Here is a 24,737-nt window from a genome sequence, read left to right as displayed (position 1 = left end):
GGGATAGTTTGAACAAAATGTTCTTGACATTTTGGTGAATGATTCAGTACTAAGTGTGCCGTCCCTTCCTGCATCACTCAGATACAGAAGTTGCTCCCGTATGTGTGAAGTTCTTCAGCATTCTATGAAAATGGCAATAATCAAAGGGAGTGGTGGGCAGGACAGTAATATGAAACTCACAGATCATAAAGATGCCTCCAAATCATTATTATAATCTCCATCCAAAACCATTTCTGTTTCACGGCTCCCTCTGGTAAAAAAAATAAAACACATAATTCAGTTAGGTAGTTTCTACATGTGGTTGCTATTGAAAGAAACTCAAAACATATTCCCTGAGACCCTCTTATGGGTAAGACTGACATAATCATAAAAAATAGAAATGCTATTAAATAGACTATAAATTTCAAAACGATACAGGAATGCAATAACCAGACTGAAATTTGAAGGAAATAATAAAAGCAAACAAAAACTAAATAGACACCCCCAGTAGAGATAATATCAAAATGGGAAAGTGCTGATTGCTAAGAGGTCCCAAGTCAGGCTTGCTCGGGGAAAGCATGTTTTATGTGGTCCAGATAAATGCACATGGTATCTAAACTGCAATGCTCATAAATCATTAAGGATTTAAATGAAAGCATCCCAAAATAGAGATATTATTTTCCATATACAAAATAAACACATTTCGTTAGACAGTAAAAAAAGAATATGTTCGTAATACATGTGAACACAGTCCATAAATCTAAGCCATAGGTGCTTTCTGGCTTTGTAGCTGTATGGTAATCTGCAAAGTACTGCAAAACTAGATATCCCTGAAACAAGTAATAAAACCAATTAAGAAAGTTTAGTCTTCACTGTTAAACCTAACCAAGCAAATAAAATCTGGAGTTCTTTGCACATTCCTTGGAGAGGGTCTGATCATTGCCTTCTCAGCACTATTATTAAAAGCATTTGTTTTAGTGAAGTTACTTCTCTAGGATACCCCCACAGCATACACTAGCACGGATTTATAATCGGTTATGCAAGGTAAGCTGTTATGAGTGACAATTATAAGACGCTTTCCACAAAAGCAGTTACATAAGGTGGCAAAAATGCTCTCTTTGGAATCCTGTATTCTTAAGGTACTTGGTACCCAAAATGTAAATCATGGAGCTCTGTGATTCTACTCCCAATTACATCCTTATGTACTAGATGTGCGTACCCATGGGCTCTACCCTTTGTATCACTGCCCAGATTGATACAACTTTGTTCATACAACAATGTATTCAGCTTTGGAGAATGAAAAATACTACTTGCATCTCACTAACAAAACTTATTTTCTGGATTGCCCATAGTTATGGCTTTTTGGCATATATCTGGGCAATAGGACATGAGACAAAACCTTGAGGGTGAAAATGACATTTATATAAAAATTATATATATAAATATATATATATATATATATATATATATTTATATATAGTCAGCACCATCTGCCTCCTGATGAGAGAACAAGCACATGGGACAGAAAATAAAATTTAGGGATATTTGAGCAAAAAAGATAGGAGTGCCCCAATCCTCGATGCCACCAGTGAACTGCTGAGCAAATCCTAAAAATATTACCCCTGGATTTTATTATCAAATAGACATTTTAATAACCACACCGTCTAAGCTATCCTCCCCCTCTGAGTTGTCAAATTCTTCTCATTCATTATTAATAACACATCCTTTTCTGTCCTCACAACTGTCATTGTCTAGGGCTTTCAATGAAGTTGTCAGGCCCTCAAATTGCTAATGAGATCAAGTTTAAGGTCCTGCTCACTGGGCATTACTTCAGTGGCACTCTGCACTCTCTCTTGAATTGTTCATGAAACTTTAGAAAGCGGTTACCACAGTTCTAGGAGAGGGGACTTATGGTAGAGGACTTTTAACTTCTTGACTTAATTCACACAACTAGTAAGCGAGAAGTCTGGGTATTGAATCTGAGAGAACGTTCAGAGCTCCAACTCCAAAGTCATTCCTTTTTTTTACCTCTTAAGTTCCATCAATATTTCATTTATTCAAGATCAAGTCTCAGCTCATTGTTACAAAAGAAAAGGGAGTCTGCAGAGATGAATAGCTCAGAGAGGGTTTTGAATAGCCAAAGGAGGATAATGCTTTCCTCCTGATGTGATTCTGTGGAATGTGGTGGGAGTTCTTGGGCTCATGACATTATAGTCACATTAGTATCCCTGCTTCTTTTACCTCAGGTCTAAAATTGCCCAGACCAAGACAGGAGGATTCTTTTTGGGAACTAGTTAGTGCATGGAAAGTATAGGGCATTTAAATAAAAGGCTTTAACACACTCCCATGGATGAGACAGCTCTGGCTCCCACCTCTCATAGTTTACCCCTGTTAGCTATCTGTTGCCATGGCCATAGCACATTTCACATGGGCTCTTGTCAATTTAACTTGCTGCTAAGCTTTGGAAATTGCTATTAGAAATTTATATAGTTTATATTCATATGATAACATGATACTTATTCATGATTTAGAAAGGCAGAGCATTCCTATATGTTCTCTCAGAACTGAAAAAAATAGAGTCAGGCTGAGAGCTAGAGTGAAGACTCAGGGTGGGAACCGATGAAGGAAAGCAAGAGTAGACAAGACAATGTATTAAAGGTGATATGTAGGGTCACAAGTCAGGTTGGCACTTATTCTGAATTTCAGGTGGATCTAGTAGGCTAAAAATCATGGCCAAAGCCTTCATGTGCTTGGTTCTAACAGTGTTCACTAAACCTGAGAGCTCATAAACCAAGAACCTAAGGAAGAAGCACACAGGGCCAAAGCCTTCACATGCTCAGTTCTAACAGGGTTCACTAAATCTGAGATCTCGTAAACGGAGAACCTAATAAAGATGCACATGCTTGCTTTCTCCTGCCCTGCAGCCTTTTCAATTTGAGGGAACTCCTCCGGCGGAAGAGAATGAGGGGTTGCACACAGTTAAGATGGGGTGATTGCTCTCTGGCACCTGGATTTCTATTGTCAACATCCCTCCAATTTATCAGCCAAGTTTTCCCTTTCTGTACAATAGCGGTGTATTCCAAATGATGAAGCATTTTTTTTTAATTTGACCAATCAAGTAAGAATGGTCAAAAGCCCAACATTGAAATCTCTAATAATCTTGTGTATTTACACAATTGCAATGAGACTTAGAACAGACCCATAGCCTCAGGTTTTCCAGCATGCTCTTCAACTCATGCCCAGAAATTTTAGTGTGTATGTGGGTGTGTGTGTTTGGTTGTTTTTGTTGTTGCTGTTACTTTTGGTGGGGTTGTTTTGTTTTTAGTGCTTAATTCCTTCTTAATTTCCTCCCTTGCTCCCTCCCTCTTTCCTTCCTTCCATTTCTTTCTTCTTTTCTTCCTTCTTGCCTGCCTGCATTCCTACCTGCCTACTCGCTTGCTTATTTTGTCCCTCTGGCTTGGCTTCCAGCCCTCATGTTCCTAGAGGTCAGTCGGGAACTCCCTTATCTGAGAAAAGAGCTCCAAGACTAAATTGGTTAGAGCAGAAACAAGCCTGTTCCCCCAGGCTCCTAACAGCTCCCTTTTAAGGGCCTTCTGAAAGGAATTTAGCCACTGCAAATCATTCTGCTTCCACAGATAGAAAATTAGCCAAGGGGGAAAATACTACGAGAATGGAGAGCTTCGTGGTGTCATATTACATTACAGAGAGAACACTTGAGGACCCAAATCATTGCAGCACCATAACTGCTCTAGGCCCCAGAGTCACACATGTTTTAGAACATGTCCCAAGTACAACAGATTCTGGCAGAAAGAACATTTTTACTTGATTGTCTAAAGAAATGGAATACCATTTTTAGGGGCAAACTCCACTTTTTAGGATATAAAAGTGTAAAATAATTCTATTCATGTTTATGCCCCAAAACTGAGAAAAGGAAGCTGTCTATCATAAATAACACCACTTTGTAAATCCCCTCAGATCTGCACTAAGCATTAGAAGTTCTTATTGCACAGGTCTGCCCTCCCACCCAGACTAAATCACAGCCAAGTGCCATGTCCACAATAGGGGGCTGTTAATTAGTTTTAAAGGCTGCTGCAGTTTCTGTGTGCAAGGAAGTATACAAACCCATCAATATACAAAAATATCTTTTTTTTTTAGGGTCAGTGCAGGCTGAGATTTTATGAGCTTCCCGTGGCCGTAGGAAAGTGAATCTCTATGCAAATGCATAAAGAAAAGACTGTTAAAAGTGACTGGGATGAATGCTCTGTCTATGCCACTTGAATGCAGCAGTACTCCACTTCTGTGGGCAGGAAAGAAGGCTGACATCATGTGTGCTAAGCTTCAAGGCTGAGTGAGGCAGAGGATTTTGTTTCCCTCTTACATATGGCCCCTGCTTTGGCACTGCCATTAGTGTTTTCTGAAGGCAGGCTTTTTTCATCTCTAAGCGTAGGAGACAAAGGCTAGAAACACTGAGAATTTTAGCATCACACAAATGGTGGAGGTTAAAGAATGTCTGTCCTATGACCCCCTTCATATTTCCAAGCAAAGAAATCGAGACTAAGGTGAATTTACATAAAAATAGACACACTTCACCATGCATTTAGGTCTTTAAAATTACCTATTAACTAGAAGTTTACAATAAATACAGATAAATGTGAAAAGACAATAAATAGATTCAAGTCTTCAGAGCCAAAGTTTTAGAGCCAATAAAATCCTAATATGTTTATTTATAAATACCAAAAATGTAATAAATTTGAGTCACAGTTTAACAAGAACTTATTAATCTTCTAATAAGTACAATAGACTATGTTGTAAAAGCTGGGAGCCCTGAATGATCTCAGGTCTTAATGAATTTATTTGCTTTCAAATATAATTGATACAGGTCTACAGTAGTCATGTTTTTTTTTTAAATCTATGTAATAAAATCCTTTCACCAACACAAATAAGGGATGAAAGATGTATTTTTGGCTTACAGTTCAAAGGGATTGGTTCAACCACAGTCAGGAAGGAGAATGCAAAGGATACTGCTACCCAGCCATTTTTTTTCCTAGAGCATAGCCCATGGAATGGGTTCTTCAGTCAGAGTGGGTTTTTCCCACTTTAGTTAACCTGATCTAGATGTCCCAGAAGCCTATCTCTTCAGCAATTCTAGATCTTGTCAAATTGTCAGCCAATGTATAATCCGTATACAATAAGAGGCACAGACCTTAACTATAGAGTTTGACGAGTGGGTGACGAATATAAAAATACATATAAGACTGTCAATCAACTTATGGAGACATACATTTATATCTCCATCTTTTCTTCCTGCTGTAATAAGATTATGCCCTTGAGGTTAGATAATCTTCCTTTTCTTCACATTTCCTTAAGATAGCATCTAACATTCCAGAGAGAACACCACATCTGTTCTGTAACTGCAAAAATGCAGTGAATTCCTGTTCCCAAAGAGTAGGAAGAGCTACCCAGGAGATAGGATTCTGATTTTCTCCTCACTGTACAGGGTGTGCCCCTGATACTCATGCACAGAGAGCTAGTCAACTGTTCAAGCAAATGTTAGAGGAATATATTGAACCACCAATCCATGAAACTCCTCCACATACCTTCAGTCCAGATAATACAGCCACCCATGACAGAAGTTGAGTTGGCTGTGAGCTCTAAAATCTATAGAAATGTCCCTAGTTTGTCTCAGAGAGAAATCTTATGTTTTGTACAGGCGATGGACCTGTACCCATATTCATATTGTCAGCATTCATTGGATTTTGTAGATAAAAAAAGAAAGAAAAATGAAGAGGTTACGACTTAGAGAGTGTGAGTCTGGGAGTAATTGAAGTAGGAGATAGAAAAATACCTTCATTTAAAATAGTATTTTTCCTTTAGAATTTTACTGGTATAATTGATATATTGAATAACCATAGTTTATAATATAAATAAAATTAAGATAAACAAATATATAAACTATTCTAACAGCTAAATAATAAGAAAAAACCAATTAAACTTTTGAGGCAGTAGGTGAAATTCAAAGGGACAATAGGCATAACCCAGCACCTAATTCTCTCTGATTGACGTGCACCTTGACCCCAGACTCTTCTCTTATGTTGACCATTACTTTGACAATCATTTTGCTTTCACCAAGCCTCAAAATGCATATAGTTTCCATACTTATAATTATATAATATTTACTTCCTTAAGGCATGTCAGACAATTTATAGGACTTGGCGAATTCAGAAAACAAAACAAAACAAAACAAAACAAAACAAAAAACCTCTATTTGTCACAAATCATCACCATTTTCCTTTTAAATTCTTTCCATAGATAAATGCACAGATACTTTCTGTCCTAACATGATATTTCTACTTTTTTGTTTCTTAAACTGCCAAATTTTATTAGTAAAGCACAGAGTAGTATTATCAAAATAAAATGATAAATGTGCAAATGACTGTAGTATTTCATTTCAGCTACATAGCTTATTTTAATCTCTTAATTAGAACATAATTGGGGAAGTTTGAGCACAATCACAAGAAGGGGAAGTGACTCCCTTAGAACCTGGGTGAGGTGGTAGCAAATAAGATCTGTGTGGCAAGTAGACATCTAGGAAGTTGGTTCTTGAAGAGTCAAAAAATTTTTCACAAATCAATAAGGCATGATGCGTCTTAGACTACTTCACCAAGCCAACTGCCACCTGAACACATAAACTCCTGAAAATAGAAGATGATTTTTAAATTAAAATATGAAACTCTAAAATGCTATACAATTCAGCATTTTACCAAGATAAAGATTTCTTTACTCTCAGAGTAAGGAAAGCTAATTAAAAGTCTCAATTCAGGAATATATTTTTTAAAAGATCAGCAAAGAAATAATGTCATTAATAAGTAATGTGTCCTTGAAATCAAATATGAAAAGCACTAACAGAAAAATAGACAAATGGTCCGTGAACAAAAGCAAATGATTTTAAATGAGAAACATAAATGTAATGTCACTAAAACCCATGTGATGGAATGCTTAACTTCTCTAGGAAGTAGAGAAAAGGCGTATTGAACTGTGTGGGTAGTCCATTCTTTTTCAATTCATTTCAAGGTTGGAAATGGTGCAATGAGACAGGCTTTTGCAAATGCTTGATGAGGATAAAAATGAGATTGCTTATCTTGTAAATCACTGTGATGGGTTTTTTTTATTATTATCAGAACATTAAACTTACTTGGGTTCTACCAAAATATTCCACTTCCCCGAATTTATCTTAAAGAAAACAATAAATGCTTTAAATGTATAAAATGATGCGAACTGTGTTTATATGAGTAAGATAAAAATTATGTACATGCCAATAGCAGAGGATGGTTGGTTCACATCTGAATGTTCATATAAAAGTAAACACAACAGGGAAGCTCTTGATCCTACAAATAATTTAGACAAGAGATTAAAAATCAAATCAAAACAAAACAAAAAACAAACAAAACATGGGCATGCTAAAATACTTAATTATCAAAGAGAGGCAGAAAGGACCTACCTTCCTTTACCATTTGTTAGGTTGATATGAACCCAGACTCTGGTTATCATTTTAGAAACTTCTTTGATGCAAAGAAATATAAAATACATACAAATCTGACAAGCACGATGAAGTTTTCTTTCTTCCTAAATTTATTGTTTAGACTTGACTGAAATGCTAAAACTAGTTATTTGTTGAAAATAATATACTAATTTTCCTCTAATAGTTACATGGAACATCTGTTTGAAACGAGCATCATGAAACATTCAGACGCTTGAAAGAAAAAAAAAGGATTTAGTAATAGGAAACCAGATCAGATGACTGCAGTAGTCCCATCGGGAAACTGTCCAGTAAAACCAGGGAACTCACAGCACTGCAGCTCAAAGGATCATGCACGGAATTGAGGGGAAAAGCACCTGCTTTTCTGGCTTTCAGCAAGTACCCATCAGCCGTAACTCCAGAAGTAAATGGTACCTCAAGAATTTTAGTACACAACCACCACAAGCTGACCAGGCAACCGGGGCTCATGTGACAGGGCAAGGTGACTTACACTACTGTCTAGTGAGATGATATGAGGACAGACACAATCAGGGTGAGCCTAAAAGAGCCTGGTGAGCAATGGGTGGTGGGTTACGGAAAGCAAAGAAGCCATGTTCTACCCCTCTGCTCTCTTGAGTGATGTCCATGCTTGCAACAGGATGTGACCAAGCTCAACCATCCTGGGAAAATAAGCTTAGAGGGTGTAGGAAGTTAGAGAACGAGATGCTCCACATGACTTATAAATGAAACAATCTACTTTAAAAACCTTAACCTTTTCAAGTTAAGGTTTATAAAACAAACAGTCACCTATTTTAGAGGTTAGCTTTGGGCTCAAGTTTCCAAATAGTTACATATTACTATTTTATTAGGCAACCAGTGAATGCTTAAAGTGATCATACGATATAATATGCTTTAGACCACAAATAGTTCAATAGTTCTACCGAACTTTCTGTGAGCTCTGTTCTAGTTTCATGCTCAACACTCTGACCAAGAGCCAGCTTAGGGGAAGAAAGGGTCTATTTGGCTTGTAACTACAGGTTTCATTCTGTCATATTGAGTCATGGCAGGAATCAAGCAGTGGATTACATAAAATTCACAGTCATCAGCAGAGAAAATAAATGGATACTTACTTTGCTGATCTCTGCTAGCTTTTGCTTGTCCTTTATAGTTCAGAACTCTATGTGTAGACAATGGTTTTATCTACAATGAATAGGCTGAGTCTTCCTATATATCTATTAGCTCTCAATACTACTCCCCAATATGAATCCACTGGTTGGCCTGATCTATAAAGAAATCCTCAACTGAGGATCTCTTCTCAGTGACTGTAGGTTGGAGAAAGTTATCATTTAAAAACTAATCAGCTATTTATAAATTTTATGTGTGTGAACACATTGGCACTGTCTTCAGACACACCAGAAGAAGGCATCAGATCCCATTACAGTGCTCTTAACTGCTGAACCATCTCTCCAGCCCAACCAAAGTATATACATGAGTGAGACCATGGTTTCTACTGCATATGTAGCAGAGGACTGCCATATCTGGCATCAGTGGGAGGGGAGACACTCGATCCTTTGGAAACCTGTTGCCTTAGCGAAGGGGGATGCTGAAGGGGTGAGCTGGGAGTGGGTGTGTGTATGGAGGAGCACCCTCTTAGAGGCCAAGGGGAGGTAAGATGGGATGGGGAGGGGGTTGAGGAAAATAAACCAAAAAGGGGAACAACATTTGAAATGGAAATAAATTAAATCATTAATTAAAAAAATCTACATGTTTACAACAAAAGACACTAAAACTACCATTATATGGGGAAACAAATAAAAATAAAATTAAAAACTAATCAGCATGGCATCCTTGAGTGTTTCTCATCCTTAGAGAAGGAATTAGACCAGACTAGGAGCTGGTAAGAATGTATGGCATCACTCTGTCCTAATGAAACCCTGTCTACAAGACAGTTAGACTCTCTCCATCAGGAATATCTGAACAAATGAAACAGACTGCATATTTATTTGTTATAAGCATACACTGCACACATTTGAAAACATGTACATGTGTTTTATGTTACTTCTTAACCTTTTTGTTTTCTGGTTTTGCTATAGTAATTACATAAATCCTAAAAGAAGTTTATATGCCTTTTTTTAGTTTTTATAAAGGGAATATGAAGAATAGTATCATACACACTTGTGTGTGTGTGTGTGTATGTGTGTATGTGTGTGTGTATGTAAAACAATAAATAATGAAAAAAACAGTCTAAGTATTTAAGAGAAGGAGAAATCATATGGAGGAGAGTTTGGAGGGAGAAAAGAGAAGAGAAAAATGAAATAATTATAATGCAAAAAAACATAAACAAAGGCTGGGCACTAGTTGTCATGCTTTTAATCCCAGCAGTTTGTAGGCAGAGGTGGGTAGATCTCTGAGATGGAGTCCAGCCAGGCTAACAGAATGAGTTCCATGACAAACAATCCTAAATAGAGATACTTTGTCTCAAAAAATGAATTAATGAATAAATAAATAAATTTCCTTTTTTCCCTTCTTTGGCAATGAACTGTCTGAACAAGTAAGCAGGAGGCAGCATGTAAGCTCATCAGTTGGCAAGGTTTCAGACAGAAATGGAGATGAAATGTCACCCTGAGTTGAAAACCGGAGTAAAAGAGTTTATATCCCTTTACTAACTTCCAAGCTACCCTTAAGAACCTAGAAACTCAGGGACAAGAACCTTGAATTTAGAGCTCTAAAGATATGCACAGGCCCAGGTATTTTGAAGAGGGAATTCAATTCTGTGCATCCTGACCGATTGAATCCTGTTGTGATGATGATCCAGTTCTTTGTGCACCCATGAGTTTCTGCATGCCAATTTAAACATCAACAGTTCTCCTGCTTTCTGCCCAACCTAATGCAGAGTGAATGAATCCCCTGCTTCCTAATTTAGGAAAAATGTCAGGGTTTTGGAATCAGAGGAAAGGCACGCAGGTGCTACTTTTTGTAAAGGGAAAGTGAGAGGAAAGTCAGCCAATGTTCACAGCTCCCTTTTTGGGGGCATGCTTGGGTTTCACATTCCTCTTGCTCTATCTCATGCATTCAGAAAGCAAAGAGGGCCAGGTGAAATTGCTTCTTTGGTCTGGATATTCACCTGTTAGAGCAGACTTCATCTAACATGAGGGATTTCTACAGATCTCTCTTCTCCCTTTTGTGCTTAGTTTTGATGTAAATGACTTGCTAACACCCAATCTCATTAACTGAAATATGTGAGATTTGTCTTCCTTTTTTTTTCTGTTTCCAACATGGTGAAAAATGCTATTTAAATTATGAAAAAAAGAATATTCCTAGCAAAGACTAAAGTCACAGCATGCAGGTGATCTGGGACACAGCCATCTGTATTCCATCATTTTTTAAAATAACTAAGAGGAAGGGCAATGCCCCTGCATAATTTTCATAGACATGAAAGAAACTTCTTTGAAACTCAAAGGTGATAATTTCAATCAGATCATGCTGAGCTGTCCTCTCCAAAGTTGTCCTGTCTCTACTGTTCCCGGATTCCCTTAGGGGACTAAAAGTAGCAGGTTATTTCCTAAAGCGTTCACACATGAGTACAGGTTTCTACAGCATAGAAAGATAGTAATGTTGGCACTAGACTTTCCCCATTCAACTTGGGGATTGTAGAGATGTTGAGAAAAGAGAGGAGATTCCAAATTACAGTCCAGATTATGATATCACCTTTGCAAGGTTCAAACATGTAAATAGTCAGTCTTTTCACTAATCTAAACTTAGTGCTAACTAAGTTTATCCATGTCAGTTCGTGACTTTCAAATGTGAAAACCCTGAGAAAGCCACACCTGAGTATTTAGTAATCATCTTGGACTCACTGGTTTTCCTCATCCGACTGTATTCTTTTCATACATTTAAAAAAAATCACCATTTGAGAATTTCATACACAAATTTAATATATTTTGCTCAGATCCATTGATCCCTACCTTGGAGTGTTTCACTTCCCCTAGTAAGAAGTTGTTTACCCCTTTGGCAGCTGCTCTCAGTCCCTGTTTTGGGGCTGGGACTTTCCACAATGCAGATTTTTCCTATTTTCCTGGTTGGGAATTTTCCACCTGCTCTGGTACTTTTCCACTGCTTTTGCCTCTTGTATATAAGAAGATCTCAGTAAAACCCAGAAGGCATTCTCTTAATGTGAACGACCTGAGTATGTATTTCTTCTTAAATCTCGCAGGGCTACTCCTGGTTCTCAGTGTCATGACGACATGGGCATTGTCAGGTCCCCTTTCATTCCAACTCAAAAACATGTGTACTCCCTTTTTAACCCACTGAGTCCGCTCAGTGTTGCCTGTATGTACTAAAGTGTAGGATTGCCACTAGAATATTCACAGTGTACTAGGCATTACAAACAAAGTAAAGCAACACTCCATCCTCCAGCACTCATGAACTATTATAGGTCCTCTACTGTGATGAGAGTCTCTTCCTCATGCACAGGGAAACATACCAGCCTGTAATATATACATATATATATATATATATATAATATACATATTTTAGATTTTTATACACTTTTGGATCCTCCCCCATCTGCTCCCAGACCCACCCTTAGACTACCACTCCCATATCAATTTTGTTTTGTTTTAATTATCTACCAAGGCAACTGTTTGGTGCATGTATACTGATATATATGAAGCCATTCAGTGGGACAGGATAGCCCACATGGGTTATACCCTTAAGCAAAACTGACTTTCCTTTACCAAGGGGAAATCAGTTGTCACTTTCTCCTCAGTTAGGGACGGGAGCCATAGCCCTCTCCATATTCCATGCTGATATCTTGACTGCCTCGATTATGTGCAGGTCTTGGGCATCAGCCTAGATTTTATTACTTTTCAAAGCTTCCCCTCATATAACCCATATCATTCCCAGATCTTCTCATGAGTACTCACTGCTGATTTTGAATAAGAAAACATTATTTTATGGTCCAGAAAAGTGCACATTGTATAATTCATGAAAGTAAAGATACCAAGACAAAGAGTGCTCAGTTGGATTATATTTAATACAAAAAGAGCCTTTTATTACAGCAAAGTATAATTATATCCCAGTTGCTTTTAGCATGGTTAATGCTACTTGTGAATGCTTTATATAATCTTGAGAATCACCTCCACCCCTTGTCTTCAAGTGCTGAACAATTGTTGTAACAAGAATCTATTGAATATCTTAAATGTTTTTAACTCTCGGCCATGCTGTTCTTCATTCACTCTTTTGGGACCTTATCAATTATTGTCATTCTGAAGATGGAAAAACTGAGAACCAGAGGGAATGAGTGATCTACCCAAGGACATGTACTTAATGAGTTAACCAAGACTCAGATTTAGGTTATATAAACCAATTGTCAATAAGAGCTTTCAGTAGAAGACATGCTTTATTAGAATAAAGGTCTACAGATGACCTAGGCTCATGATATTTGTTTAACTTTCCAGCTCCCTTCCCTTTATTAACTACTAATTAGATAATTTCTGTCCTCCAGCACTCCGTTTCTCTACCTTATTAAAAGTACTACTAAACTCCATAGTGCCATGGATAAGCAACTTACTCCTATTTTATTTCTTATCATCCACTTGTTTTATAATAAATGAAACACTATGTATGCCTAGTATTGTAAAAACATTTGCAACAGTAGGTTGAGAAGTATACAAGTCAATTTCTCCAAGGCTACAGTCCAAGTGATTACTCAAGCAAGAATGAATAATTATCATGCAACCAGACTAGACCCATATTGCATGTCTTCATGAGAATTCTCAGAACAGAATGCCTTTATTCTCAAGAAGGTTAAGTTCTGATCTGGATGCATCTACCAGTGCATTTCTGAAGGGCTAATCCAAGCCACTGATGATGTAAATACAACATTCAGTTTCCTTGCAGAAATGCTACCCTGCTATCCTTCATGCAATAATGCAGCGCTTTGTAACAAGCTTTATAATGAGGCTATGAATTAAAGTGATGCATGGCTTTTCAGAGGTACAATATGCATCACAACAACCTGTATTAACAATTTAAAACCATATAATGTGCTTTATAAGCTAATAAAGTATCTGCATCTAAATGATTTATCAAATATGAATAATGCATCCAGAAATAACTTACAGGAACAGGGCCAGCCATCCCTGCTCCTTACTGGCTGTCTTTCTCCATAGTTGGAACTGAGCACAACATGGGCTATGAGTTTTGAGCTGTAGACACCAGACTGTGCTCTGTGGAAGCATGCCAGGGTTTTCTACAGAGTTGTCTGTCTACTTTGTTATCCCCCTCCTCCCTTTAGCCACACTTTCTCCCACTTTCTACTTCTGTTTCAGTCTCAAGCTTATTACCTTCCCCTCCTACCTTCTCCTACCTTTATGATGTTACTATCCCTTTATAATTATTTTTCTGAGACTTGATACATGAAAACTGTATTAATATCATCCCCCCTGGACTCTTTTTTCCTCAATTCTTCTCATACTTCTCCATTCTCTCTATATTCATGGCCTGTTATTATTATTGTTACAAACACACATACACACAACCTGTTTTGCCACTTGATTGTTGTTTGTATATATATATATATATATATATATATGTATATATATATATGTGTGTGTGTGTGTGTGCGTGTGCGTGTGTGTGTGTGTGTGTGTGTGTGTGTGTGTGTGTGTGTGTGTTTAGAGCCGACAACTTGAGATTAGATAACCCACAAGAGGTTCATCACTATAGAATGATTCTCCTTCTCTCAATAGCCATCAATTGCCTATAGCTGTCTACACATGGATGGGGCCCTATGAGATTTCTGCTCTTCATGTTGGTATGCCAATTGGCATTGATATTTTTCTGGTCTTGTTTCGTTAACCATGTTGTTGACATTTCATGAATACAGCTTTCCTATGATGTATCAATATGGTATAAAATTATGCATATATATATATATTTGCTGAAAGACTTCCTTGTAGTCTGTCTCTTCCAATATTTCTTCTCCCTTTTCTATGATGTCCCCTGAGCTGTTATGTAGAGAAGTTGTGCTGTGGATCTATTGATTGGAGCTGGGTTCTACATGGTCTGTGTTTCTTTGCATTTTGAACAATTGTTCATTTCTCTAATGGAAAATAATTTCATCTTCTGGGAAAAGAAGCATCTTTGATGAGAGGTGAAAACTATACCAGGAAAGCAAAGGGAGACTGCGTGGGGAGGGGCTCTTGAGAGTAGACTAGAAAAGCATAGTTGCTATGAAGGGGAATATGGGTAATATATATATTAACATATATATATATATATATATATATATATATATATATATATATATATACAAGCAACACTCGAGAAGCACAACAGGTTGTGTATATGTGTGTTTGTAACAGTAACAATTAATAAGGCCATGAATTTTAGAAACAATGGTGATATGAGGAAAATTGAAGAAAGCTATAGGGAATATTATTCCATGTTATTATACCTTAAATTTTATACACACACACACAATCACACACACAATCAGACACATGTACACACAGGTTGTGTTCATTGAGGTTATTATGTCTTCCTCTCAAGAAACATAAATTATCTAATAAAACTCCATTGTTATACATGGGAAACCTCTATTCGAGTTGTTAGCTAGAATAATCCCAGAGTATTTGGAAAAATATGAGTATTACTGTTGCACTTGGATGGCTCCAAGAAAATAAAGTAAAGACCCTATTGCTGAAGAGACCACATATCTCACACATAGGATATGAAGTAATTAAAATGGATCTAGAATGGAAACCTACTCCTGACAACTAGGTCACATAATACCTGAAGGAGCTGTGGTAAGCTGTCAAGGGAAAAAAGTGGTAAGTAATATTACCCAGCTATAATATTTTCAAAACAATGTCCAGAGTTGCAGGATATCTTTAAAAGTGCTACAAGGATACTTATATCCTGGGATAGCCAATAGCCAACTAATTAGAATTAGACTCGACAGGAGGAAGAAATTCATGCCTGATTCTGTAAAATTAGTTTACTCCCCATGGCTGATAAGAACCTATTGCTGTCATTTTCCTAAAGCAGTATAATTTCTAACTTCATTCTAAATACGTATTTTTATGCCCACAGACAAATGTAGTCTCATCCAACATATGTTATAGATGTCATGGGGAATTATAGAATATTTCCATATAAGAAGAGATATATGTAGTGGATAAAGCAGTCAAAAAATAAGCACATCAGATGGGAGAACTCAGATGGCTCAGCCTAGAAAGAGAACAGATCTAATGCTTTGTAGACATTTAGACATATTCACATATCAGAATAAACTTTGCTCTTATTCCTAATAGAAGCAGAGTTTCATGCTCAGATCTTAGTCTGCTAAAAACCTGAATTAACACAGGAACTTATGAAACCTCAAAGGAAGGTATAACCATGTCTGATCTTCTTGAAGAAATTTAGCCTTAGAAATGAATATATATATGAAAAAAGTTTCTATTTAACAGGGAACCAGATAAGTCATGAGAATATCATCAGACAGCCCAAACAATCTAAATATCAAAAGATTAGGGGATCTTGATAGGAGATAAATGACTGAAAGAAACTAGCAGAAAATAACTATGGAACGACATTCATTGGGGGCAAGGTATTTAAGAAAATACTTTCTGCAAATATATAGAACATGATGTGTGGGGCCTGACAGATGGATTAGGGTCTGAAAGAATCTAAGCTACAGATTGATACTGCAATGGAGTCTTACTCTCCCGAGGATGAAAAGAGAGCAGTACTCCAATGCAGCCTTACACTGTGCAGGAGTATAAAAAGAAACATCTTTTTATGGGCACATAGTAAGTGTCTTGGGAAAGTTTGAATAGAAGGGAACATGAAGGAGAAAGACCTTGAGAACCTGAGACTGTGCTGCAAAGAAGAAGCAAATGCATCAAGAATTTATCAGCACCTCCCTCCTTATAATTCCAACTGAAACTTAGACATTAGTGCTTAGAAAAAAATGAAAACTCATTTCTAAAAGATAAAAAGATCTCTTAGTTAATTGTATGTTGTAATCTCCAAGACTTTCTGAAGAGAAAGTCTAAATATGGCTACCAAGAATTTGAAAGCAGAGGTGAACTAAAGCAATTAAACCCAGGAGAATTGTTCAACCAGATGTATGAAAGACTAAACTCAGTAAATTACGCCAAATATTTCTCTGAGAGAATAGAAGACTCAATGCAATAAAAAAAGATTCCATGGATTAAAACTAAACATCATTAGGCAGATCAGCCCCAAACAAATAGACACACACACACACACACACACACACACACACACACACACACACATCTAAAATGAAGCATGAGAATGGGGACTTTATTATCAATCTGACAGAAATTCAAAAAAGGAGAATTATGAACAACTATGCAAAAGTAAATTAGACAGCACAAAGGAAATTGATTGGAAATGCAGATATTATCAAGCATGAATCAAAAAACTGGGAGTCTGAGTCTATAATCCCTAATATCTAACACTTACAAAATGAACATCTTACCTTTCAAAAACCTTGGAAACAGTAGAAAGAGAAGAAACCTTCTGAAATCAAATACTCAGGTTAGAATGACATGGTACAAAGCCAACAAAAGCCATGAGAAAAAACAATGACAGCATACCAGTATACATGACCAACAAAGACTCTTCAATTGAACACTAACAAATAAAGTTAATTAACATACTTAATATTTTGCACACTGTGACCAAGTGTGACTGGTTTTCTGTAAGAATCAATGACTGTGATACAAAACCATTTACAATATAAACTTCTAAAGTTGATGGAAATAAGTGGTACACAAACCAATAACCTTTTCAAAACAACACTGGGAAAATAGGATAGGAAAGAACTCCTTAACCAATGACATCCCATATTCATGAAGTTTTACAGTATCCATTATTGTTAAGACGTTGATGCTATGCAAGGTCATCAGCAAATTCAATGAACAATCCAAGCATTACTAACCCAGTGATCATTTTTTTTCGAGAAGTAGAAAGATAATTCTAAAAGTGCGTTGAATGGACTAGCAATACAAGTAAGAACATCTTTGCAGAACTCAGATTTCCTAGTACTGACGTATACTTGACAATTGCAGTTATCAAAATACTGTGGTTCTGGAGTAGGGATGGGCAAAGAGACCAGAAATGAGTGGGATAGAGCTAGAAAGTCATCCACATGCCTAGATGTCAGCGGTCTGCAATTATCCATCGAGCTTTGTTTGTTTGTTTGTCTGTCTGTCCATGTGCACTCTTTGGATGGTGCTTTAGTTCCTGGGAACCCTGGTTGGTTGGTATTGTTGTTCTTATGGGGTTGCAAACCCCTTTAGCTCCTTTAATCATTTCTTTAAGTCCTCCAATGGGGACCCAGTTCTCACCTAAGTTCTTCAATGGGGACCCAGTTCTCAGTTCAATGGTTGGCTGTGAGCATTTGCCTCTGTATTTGCTCTGGCAGAGCCTCTCAGGAGACAGCTATATCAGGCTCCTGTCAGCATGCACTTCTTGGCATCAGCATGATTGTCTGAGTTTGGTGGCTGTATGTGTATGGGCTGGTTTCCCTAGTGTGGCAGTCTCAGAATGGCCTTTCCTTCAGTCTCTGCTCCAAACTTTGTCTCCATATCCCCTCCTCTGAATATTTTTGTTCCCACTTCTAAGAAGAACTGAAGTATCCTTACTTTGCTCGTCCTTCTTCTTGAGCTTCATGTGGTCTGTGGATTGTATCTTGGTAATCTGAGCTAAACAATGGTGTGCTACTCAGCTATCAGAAACAATGATTTCATGAAATTCATAGGCAAGTGGATGGAACTAGAAAATATCATCCTGAGTGAGGTAACCCAGTCACAAAAATCACACTTGGCATGTACTCACTGATAAGTGGATATTAGCCCAAAAGCTTGGATTATCCCTCATGCTTTTTTTTTTTAACTCTTGTCAGACTGATAGAAAAGTCTTCCTGTTTATTATTAATTTTAGATATCTGTGTGGTTTTTTTTTCAGGATGTTTTTGCTCCATGCACTCACTAGTCAACTGTACTCCAAAGAATCATCTTTTTATCTTTCGGTTTCTTATCTTCTCTCAGCAATATATTGGAAAATGAAGCTCGTCATTTTTAACAGCTGATCCTCTTGATGACTGATTATTTGAGACTGCTCAACCGGGATGGAATAGACTCATGATCAGATGTTAGAACAGGAGGCTATCAAATTACAAAAGAATGAAGTTATATTCTCAATTCCAAATGACCTCCATAAATTAACTATACAAAAACTACTGGCTAGCATTTATGTTTAAATAATGAAAATGATGGAAGAACACACAAGAATAAATTCATATGACATTTATCAACAAACTCTAAAGTAAACCACAAACACTACATCGTTAAGCTAGCTAGATAGCTAGCTAGATAGATAGATAGAAAGAAAGAAAGGAAGGAATGAAAAAAACCTGTGTGAACTTTAAGAGATATTATTAAAAGAAGCAAAGAGGAAAATTTCAGAATAGAGAATCTATAGTGTCAACATTTATAAATAACTTTGGGAATCAGTAACAGAATTCTAAACCACCGACAAAGAAAAGAAGTATATAATAAAATATAACAAATAAAAAAAGAGTATCCATGGATTAAAGTGACATTCCTTCTCTTCAAAAGTACTTTCCAAAGGCTCATTAAATACATGAAAATACCCAACACTGTTAAGAAAAAGTAGAAATTAAAATAGCTATGATGTAGCACTGCATGAATACAAGGAGCGCTATCATAAGAAGTGGGGAATAACAAATCTTGGCTAGATAAGAGTTGAAGTGGACTCTTCACATTACAAAATGAAACTGCAATGAGGTCCAGAAAACGTACAACAACGTTAGTAGCTCATCAAAATATTAATCATTGCCATGTAAACTTAATTTCAGGTATTTATGTAAAATAATTAAAAACAAGTACTCACAAGAATAGATGTGCATTACAGGGTATATTCACGTAAGCAAGAGTAAATTCATATGACATTTATCAACAAACTCTAAAGTAAACCACAAACACTACATGATTAAGTTAGCTAGAAAAAAAGAAAGTATGCATCAACAGTTTCTGTGCCTCTCTGTCTCTGTCTGTCTGTCTCTCACCCCTTTCTCTCTAACTCTGTATATGTGTGTGTATAAACTTTTCTCTCTTCATAAAAAAACATAAAAAGCAATAAAATACACCATGGGGGCTCTTGCAAAACATGTTAAGTAAGAATAGAAGAAACACAGTGTATGCTACTTGTCTCTACTTGAAACTATAAAATAATTACAACATCTCTTCCTTCCATTTCCTTCTTCCAAACCTCCCCATAAGCCACTCCCCACTCTTCTTTAAATACATAGCCTATCTATTCACTATATTTAATTACATACATGCATGTATATGCATGTAAATTCTATAATAGTACCTGTTCAGTCCACATAATGTTACTTGTATAAATGTTTTTAGGGTTGCTCATTTCAAAATTAATTTCAAATTATGGTTCAAAGTAAATCAGAAAACATTGTCAATTTTGATCTGGGTTATTTATAAGAAATATACTCAGCCTCATATTCATTGACACTAAATCATTAAATGTGTTTCTGCTAAGTTTGAGAAAGGATGTTTCTCCTTTTTATCACTAAGTAACCCACTGTGAGTTCTGAACATTCAAACAAGAGAAGGGAATATGTGTACAAATGAGCCAAGAACAACGGAACCATCATTCTCAGTGATGGTTATTTTGTATGCACAAAATAGAAATTGTATAAGAATATTCAAGGATGAATAATTGAATTTAGCAAGGTAGGATATATGGTCAATGCACAAAAAATTGATTATATTTCTATGAACAGACAATCCCTGATTTAATAATTTTCTGACATTTTGGTGATGCAAAAGCTATTATCATTGTAAAGAGGATGCATTTGGGAGAAACAGGAGCTTTTTCTAGCCTAGTGATGTGTTGAAAGAGGCTTTTAGAATACTGCCCAGCCACACTAAGCCATGGGCTACCAGTCAACTCTCAGTTGGTGGGGAACTCATCTACTCTCTCTAGTTTTCTGTTGCTAATTTGTAGTGCTTGATAAGTAAAGTACATTTTAAATTTATGACATTTTCTACAAATCATGGGCTGATTGGGACATAAATGTATCACAAGTCTGAAACATCTTCAAAATCCACCAAGTTTTATCAATTTCATTGTAGTTCATGCTTTAACACTTTCTCCCACACTCACAAGTCCAGTAATTAACCAGGTATAAGACAGGTCTGAGTTCAAAATTGAAAACCACCTAATATGATGGGAAAACTTAAAAATCTCAGTAGGTAGAAAGATATGTCATACATATGGATTGGACGACTGAGAATTGTTAAGACGTCAATTCTCATGCAATTTTCTATAAATAAATTCCAATTGCAGTTAAGCTTCACTAGGCTTTTGTTGTTGTTCCTGAAGAACCTGTTAAGCTGATTATGAGCTTTATAGGGAAAAGCATATTATCTGAAGTACTCAAGAATAATTTGAAAAATATAAAAGGATCTAAATTGGAGGGTTTTATTACCTGATTTTAAATATTAGTATCCTGGTGACAATGACAGTGTGTAAGAATGATGGGAATTTTCAGTTATCTATAAATATTCATTCAATTAATTTTTGCCAAGTTTCAAAACAGTTAAGTAAGAAAGGAAAAGAAAAACATTTTAAAAATTTTGAAGCATGTTCGAATCGCCACAATTTTGTTTATAATAAAATAAATGTTGGCTTATAAACGATTATAAATACTAAATGTGTTTAAGATGAATTCTAAATGTCAATATCTTAACGTAAATATTAGAACAGTAATTACTCAAAAGATATAGTTCAGAGAATGTGTTCATGGTTAGAATATTAAAAAACTTAAACAAAATACATTAGAGAGTCAGAAACCATTTAAAAATAATAAAGTGTTACTAAATTTACATTCTCTCCTTTCCAAAAGGCAATGATTGAAAGTGTAAAACAGTCCACAGAAGGAAACAACAGTTATTATATACTATATACATATATATGTGTTGTATATTATATATAAATAATAAAGAACTACAAATCTATAAGTGAAGGAAGGAAGGAAGGATTAAGACCAAAGGGAAAGACAGAAGGAGAGGAAGAGATAATCAAGAGAAATAAAACATAAAGAATTTAGATTTTCCACAAATAAATATGACACAGCAAGAAACACGTGTTGAAAATCAGTCATCAGGGAAGGGAATTTAAGAAACAGACATGGCAATATAGCCCTGCCGGCTGAGCATGTGTCTAGCTTGCAGAAAGTCCTAAGTTTGAATTTTAGCAAAAGGGCCTAGCCAGTAGTTCCAGAACTCAAGAGGTGAAAAGTCAGAGATGAAGAGATGAAGGCCATTCTCAGCTACCTAGTGAGTCCTGGGCTACATGACCCAGTGACCGAGTGAGCTCGGACCACATGAGATATTGGGTCAAATGAATTAAAAACATAATCATAACCCCAAAGAATCACTTTTCCACTATGTGCTGCTGAAGTAGCAGAAGAGAGATGAATAAATTGAATTATTGAGAAGCCCATATAAACACGTATCTTTTCCTTGTTGGCGAGAGTATGAAATGGTAGAGGCATGTTGAAGGACCGTTAGCAGTTACTTATGAATTCTCTTAGCTGGCTACTCTACTTCTGTGCCTTTGTCCGTAAGCACCCATGCACACTTCTCACAAAATACCCTCTTAGCATCCTTATTCAAAATGTCACCAAGCTAAATATAACCCAAATACTCTCAACAGGAGAATGCCTGCGCATTTGTAGTGCATTAATATGTTTGAGTGCTAAGGGTATATAGGAGTGAATTACTGATAATGGCAACTTATGAATGAATTTAAAGAAAAAAATAAACCAGCCCATTGAGTCAAAGAAATCAGAAATGAAAAGATAAACACAGTATAATGCCATGCACATGAAACTCAAGATTGGCAAGGACAACTGTGTGGTTCCTGAAATAAATATTGCTTCCTGATTAGCTGTACAGAATATAATAGGAGAGGGCAAGCATAGATGTGAGAGATGTTTAAATGCTGTTTTCTACAGTGGTTATACCATACATTAAGTTGTAAGAAATGATACATCTTGGAGACAAAGAAATGCCTCAGCACTGGGAGGACTCACCACTCTTCCAGAGGTCAGAGTTCAGTTTGCAGGTCCCCTGTGGGTTCATAGCAGCCTGTAATTCTAGTTCCAGGTCATCCACTACTCTTTTCTGTTCTCCGCAGGCAGCTGCACACATGGCATATACTCCTGCAGACACATAAACCAAAATAAGTCTTGAAAATTGAAGCAATGAAATTAACTCCTAAGATCTATACATTTTATTACATATGAATCATACTGCAGTAAAATACTACTCAGTTAAAAAAATGTAAAGTCACCATGATGCTAAATATGAATCAGTCATTCCCTACCTAGCTTTACAATTCCAAAGTTGTCCCATAAGGTAGGGTGGTTGAGATCAGAAGGTCTGTAACACGGTGACAGTTAACATTTCAAAGAAATACTTTTGGCTGTTTAGTGTTCATAATAAATGCAAAACTGCATTTAACATTTGCTAAGAACTTATTCCTTTGCAGGGAAGAAAAGAAACAGAGGCTTAGACAACCTGCCTAATGTCACAGTAAACAGGGGATACAGGAATTAAGCTAAATGCTTCCAGAATCTCCTTCGTTTGCCACTGATCTTGCTTCCCTTCACCAACCAGATGTTCCTAAAGATGGAGATGGGGGAAGGTGGTGCTTGAAATTCAAAAGGGAAACAGAAAAATCAACTCAGAGAGATGTCATTAAATTTCTCCAATGAATCACTCAAACCATTTAGAAATCAGAAAAAAATGCAATATAAGCATCAATGTAATAGCAGGAAGCTCTCTTCAGTGTAGTCAAAAAAAAAAAAAAAAAAAAAAAAAGGAAAGATGCTATGATGCCACATGCTGAGGGAAGCTGTGGTCAGATAAGAACTCCAGCACATCGATTAGTTTAAGGTCCTCAGACGCTGTGGGAATTGTGCTCATGGTCCTTCATGAAATTAAGTGGACATACGCTTTATAATTATAATTAATCACTCCCATTCCTGAGCACATATTGCAGAGAATTTCAATAAAGGGCCTGGACAAAGTAGTTAAATGCAATGCTCTTCCTCTGTCTCTGTCTCTGTCTCTGTTTCTCTTTGTCTCTTCTCTGTCTCTCTCTGTCTCTCTCTCTGTATGTGTGTATGTGTGTGTGTGTGTGTGTGTGTGTGTGTGTGTGCATTTGTTGTAATTAATGATAAATAGTGGGAGAATGAATAAACAATACTATATAGCCAGTATCGCATACTATGAAATCCATAGACTCTAGTGGATATGAGTAAAGCTCTGTATTCCAAATAATGTTTTACAATATGAGTATTTGTATGTATCCTGATGGACATATATACTTTACATTGGCTAGTGTAGAGCAATTAAAACAGTTTAAACAGAAGGAAAATAAACAGTGCCTTCTTAAATTAATAAACTACACACACACACACACAACCACACACACACATACACACACACACACACACACACACACACACACACACACACACACACATGAATCTGCGACTAGGATGAATCATTGAACCCACTCTAGAAACAAGTTTTAGTCCTATTCAAGTATTTGGCAAATACTTCTAGCGAGGATATTACACCTCCAAACATGAGTCTCATGGTATGTTTGTGTGTGCATAAGTGATGCATGGATACATGTACTTTTCTGGGGAAAGCGCTCATGTGGGGCTGAGTAAAAAAAAAAAAAAAAAAAAAAAAAAAAAAAAAAAAAAAACTGAAAATCTTAACTTCCAGCTTCCAACTGGAGTTGTAAGTCCATCCTATCCCAGGTGAGTCTTGATGTGCAGGGTGCCAACTCTTTGTAGACTTAGATCAAATTTTGCTCAGGTCAATCTAAAGAAGCTATTTAGAAACACCAGCTAGGGAAGAGGTCAGGACTAGGGTCAGACTTCTTTCATTACCCAAGTCTTAAGACAATTCATAAAATGCAGCTTCTAAAGAAACTGGCACTTATAAAGATGAGAAGTGTTTTACTTGCCTTCCAACTCTTTTCTTGTACTATCTCAGGCTGAGGTGTGTCCTTCAGATAGCGTTTCTTCAGCTTTAGACAACATAGTACATTTGATGGTCACTTGTGTTGAACCTAGCTT

At 36.5% G+C, this 24,737-nt stretch overlaps 1 protein-coding gene across 11 annotated transcripts in view; it reads right to left on the bottom strand.

The window, feature by feature from the left end:
- The window catches only part of LOC148005135 (uncharacterized), a 239,935-nt gene that overhangs the window by 83,073 nt on the left and 132,125 nt on the right, over window positions 1-24,737 (bottom strand). For all 11 annotated transcript variants that reach the window (XR_015622907.1, XM_087555062.1, XM_087555064.1 and 8 more), the window contains 2 exons: window positions 22,674-22,802; window positions 181-250 (listed from right to left, as the gene is read on the bottom strand). Coding sequence is in view for 10 of the 11 variants with exons in the window: in XM_087555062.1 (XP_087411188.1) it covers window positions 181-250; window positions 22,674-22,791 (188 nt within the window). In the remaining variant the exon portion in view is untranslated. The remainder of the gene's footprint in view (window positions 1-180; window positions 251-22,673; window positions 22,803-24,737) is intronic.

This window comes from Rattus norvegicus, chromosome 6 (assembly GCF_021556685.1).
Source record: "Rattus norvegicus strain SHRSP/BbbUtx chromosome 6, alternate assembly SHRSP_T2T, whole genome shotgun sequence".
Taxonomy (NCBI): domain Eukaryota; kingdom Metazoa; phylum Chordata; class Mammalia; order Rodentia; family Muridae; genus Rattus; species Rattus norvegicus.
Note: the sequence above shows the minus strand (reverse complement) of the source record. Positions and strands in the feature narration are given on the sequence as shown.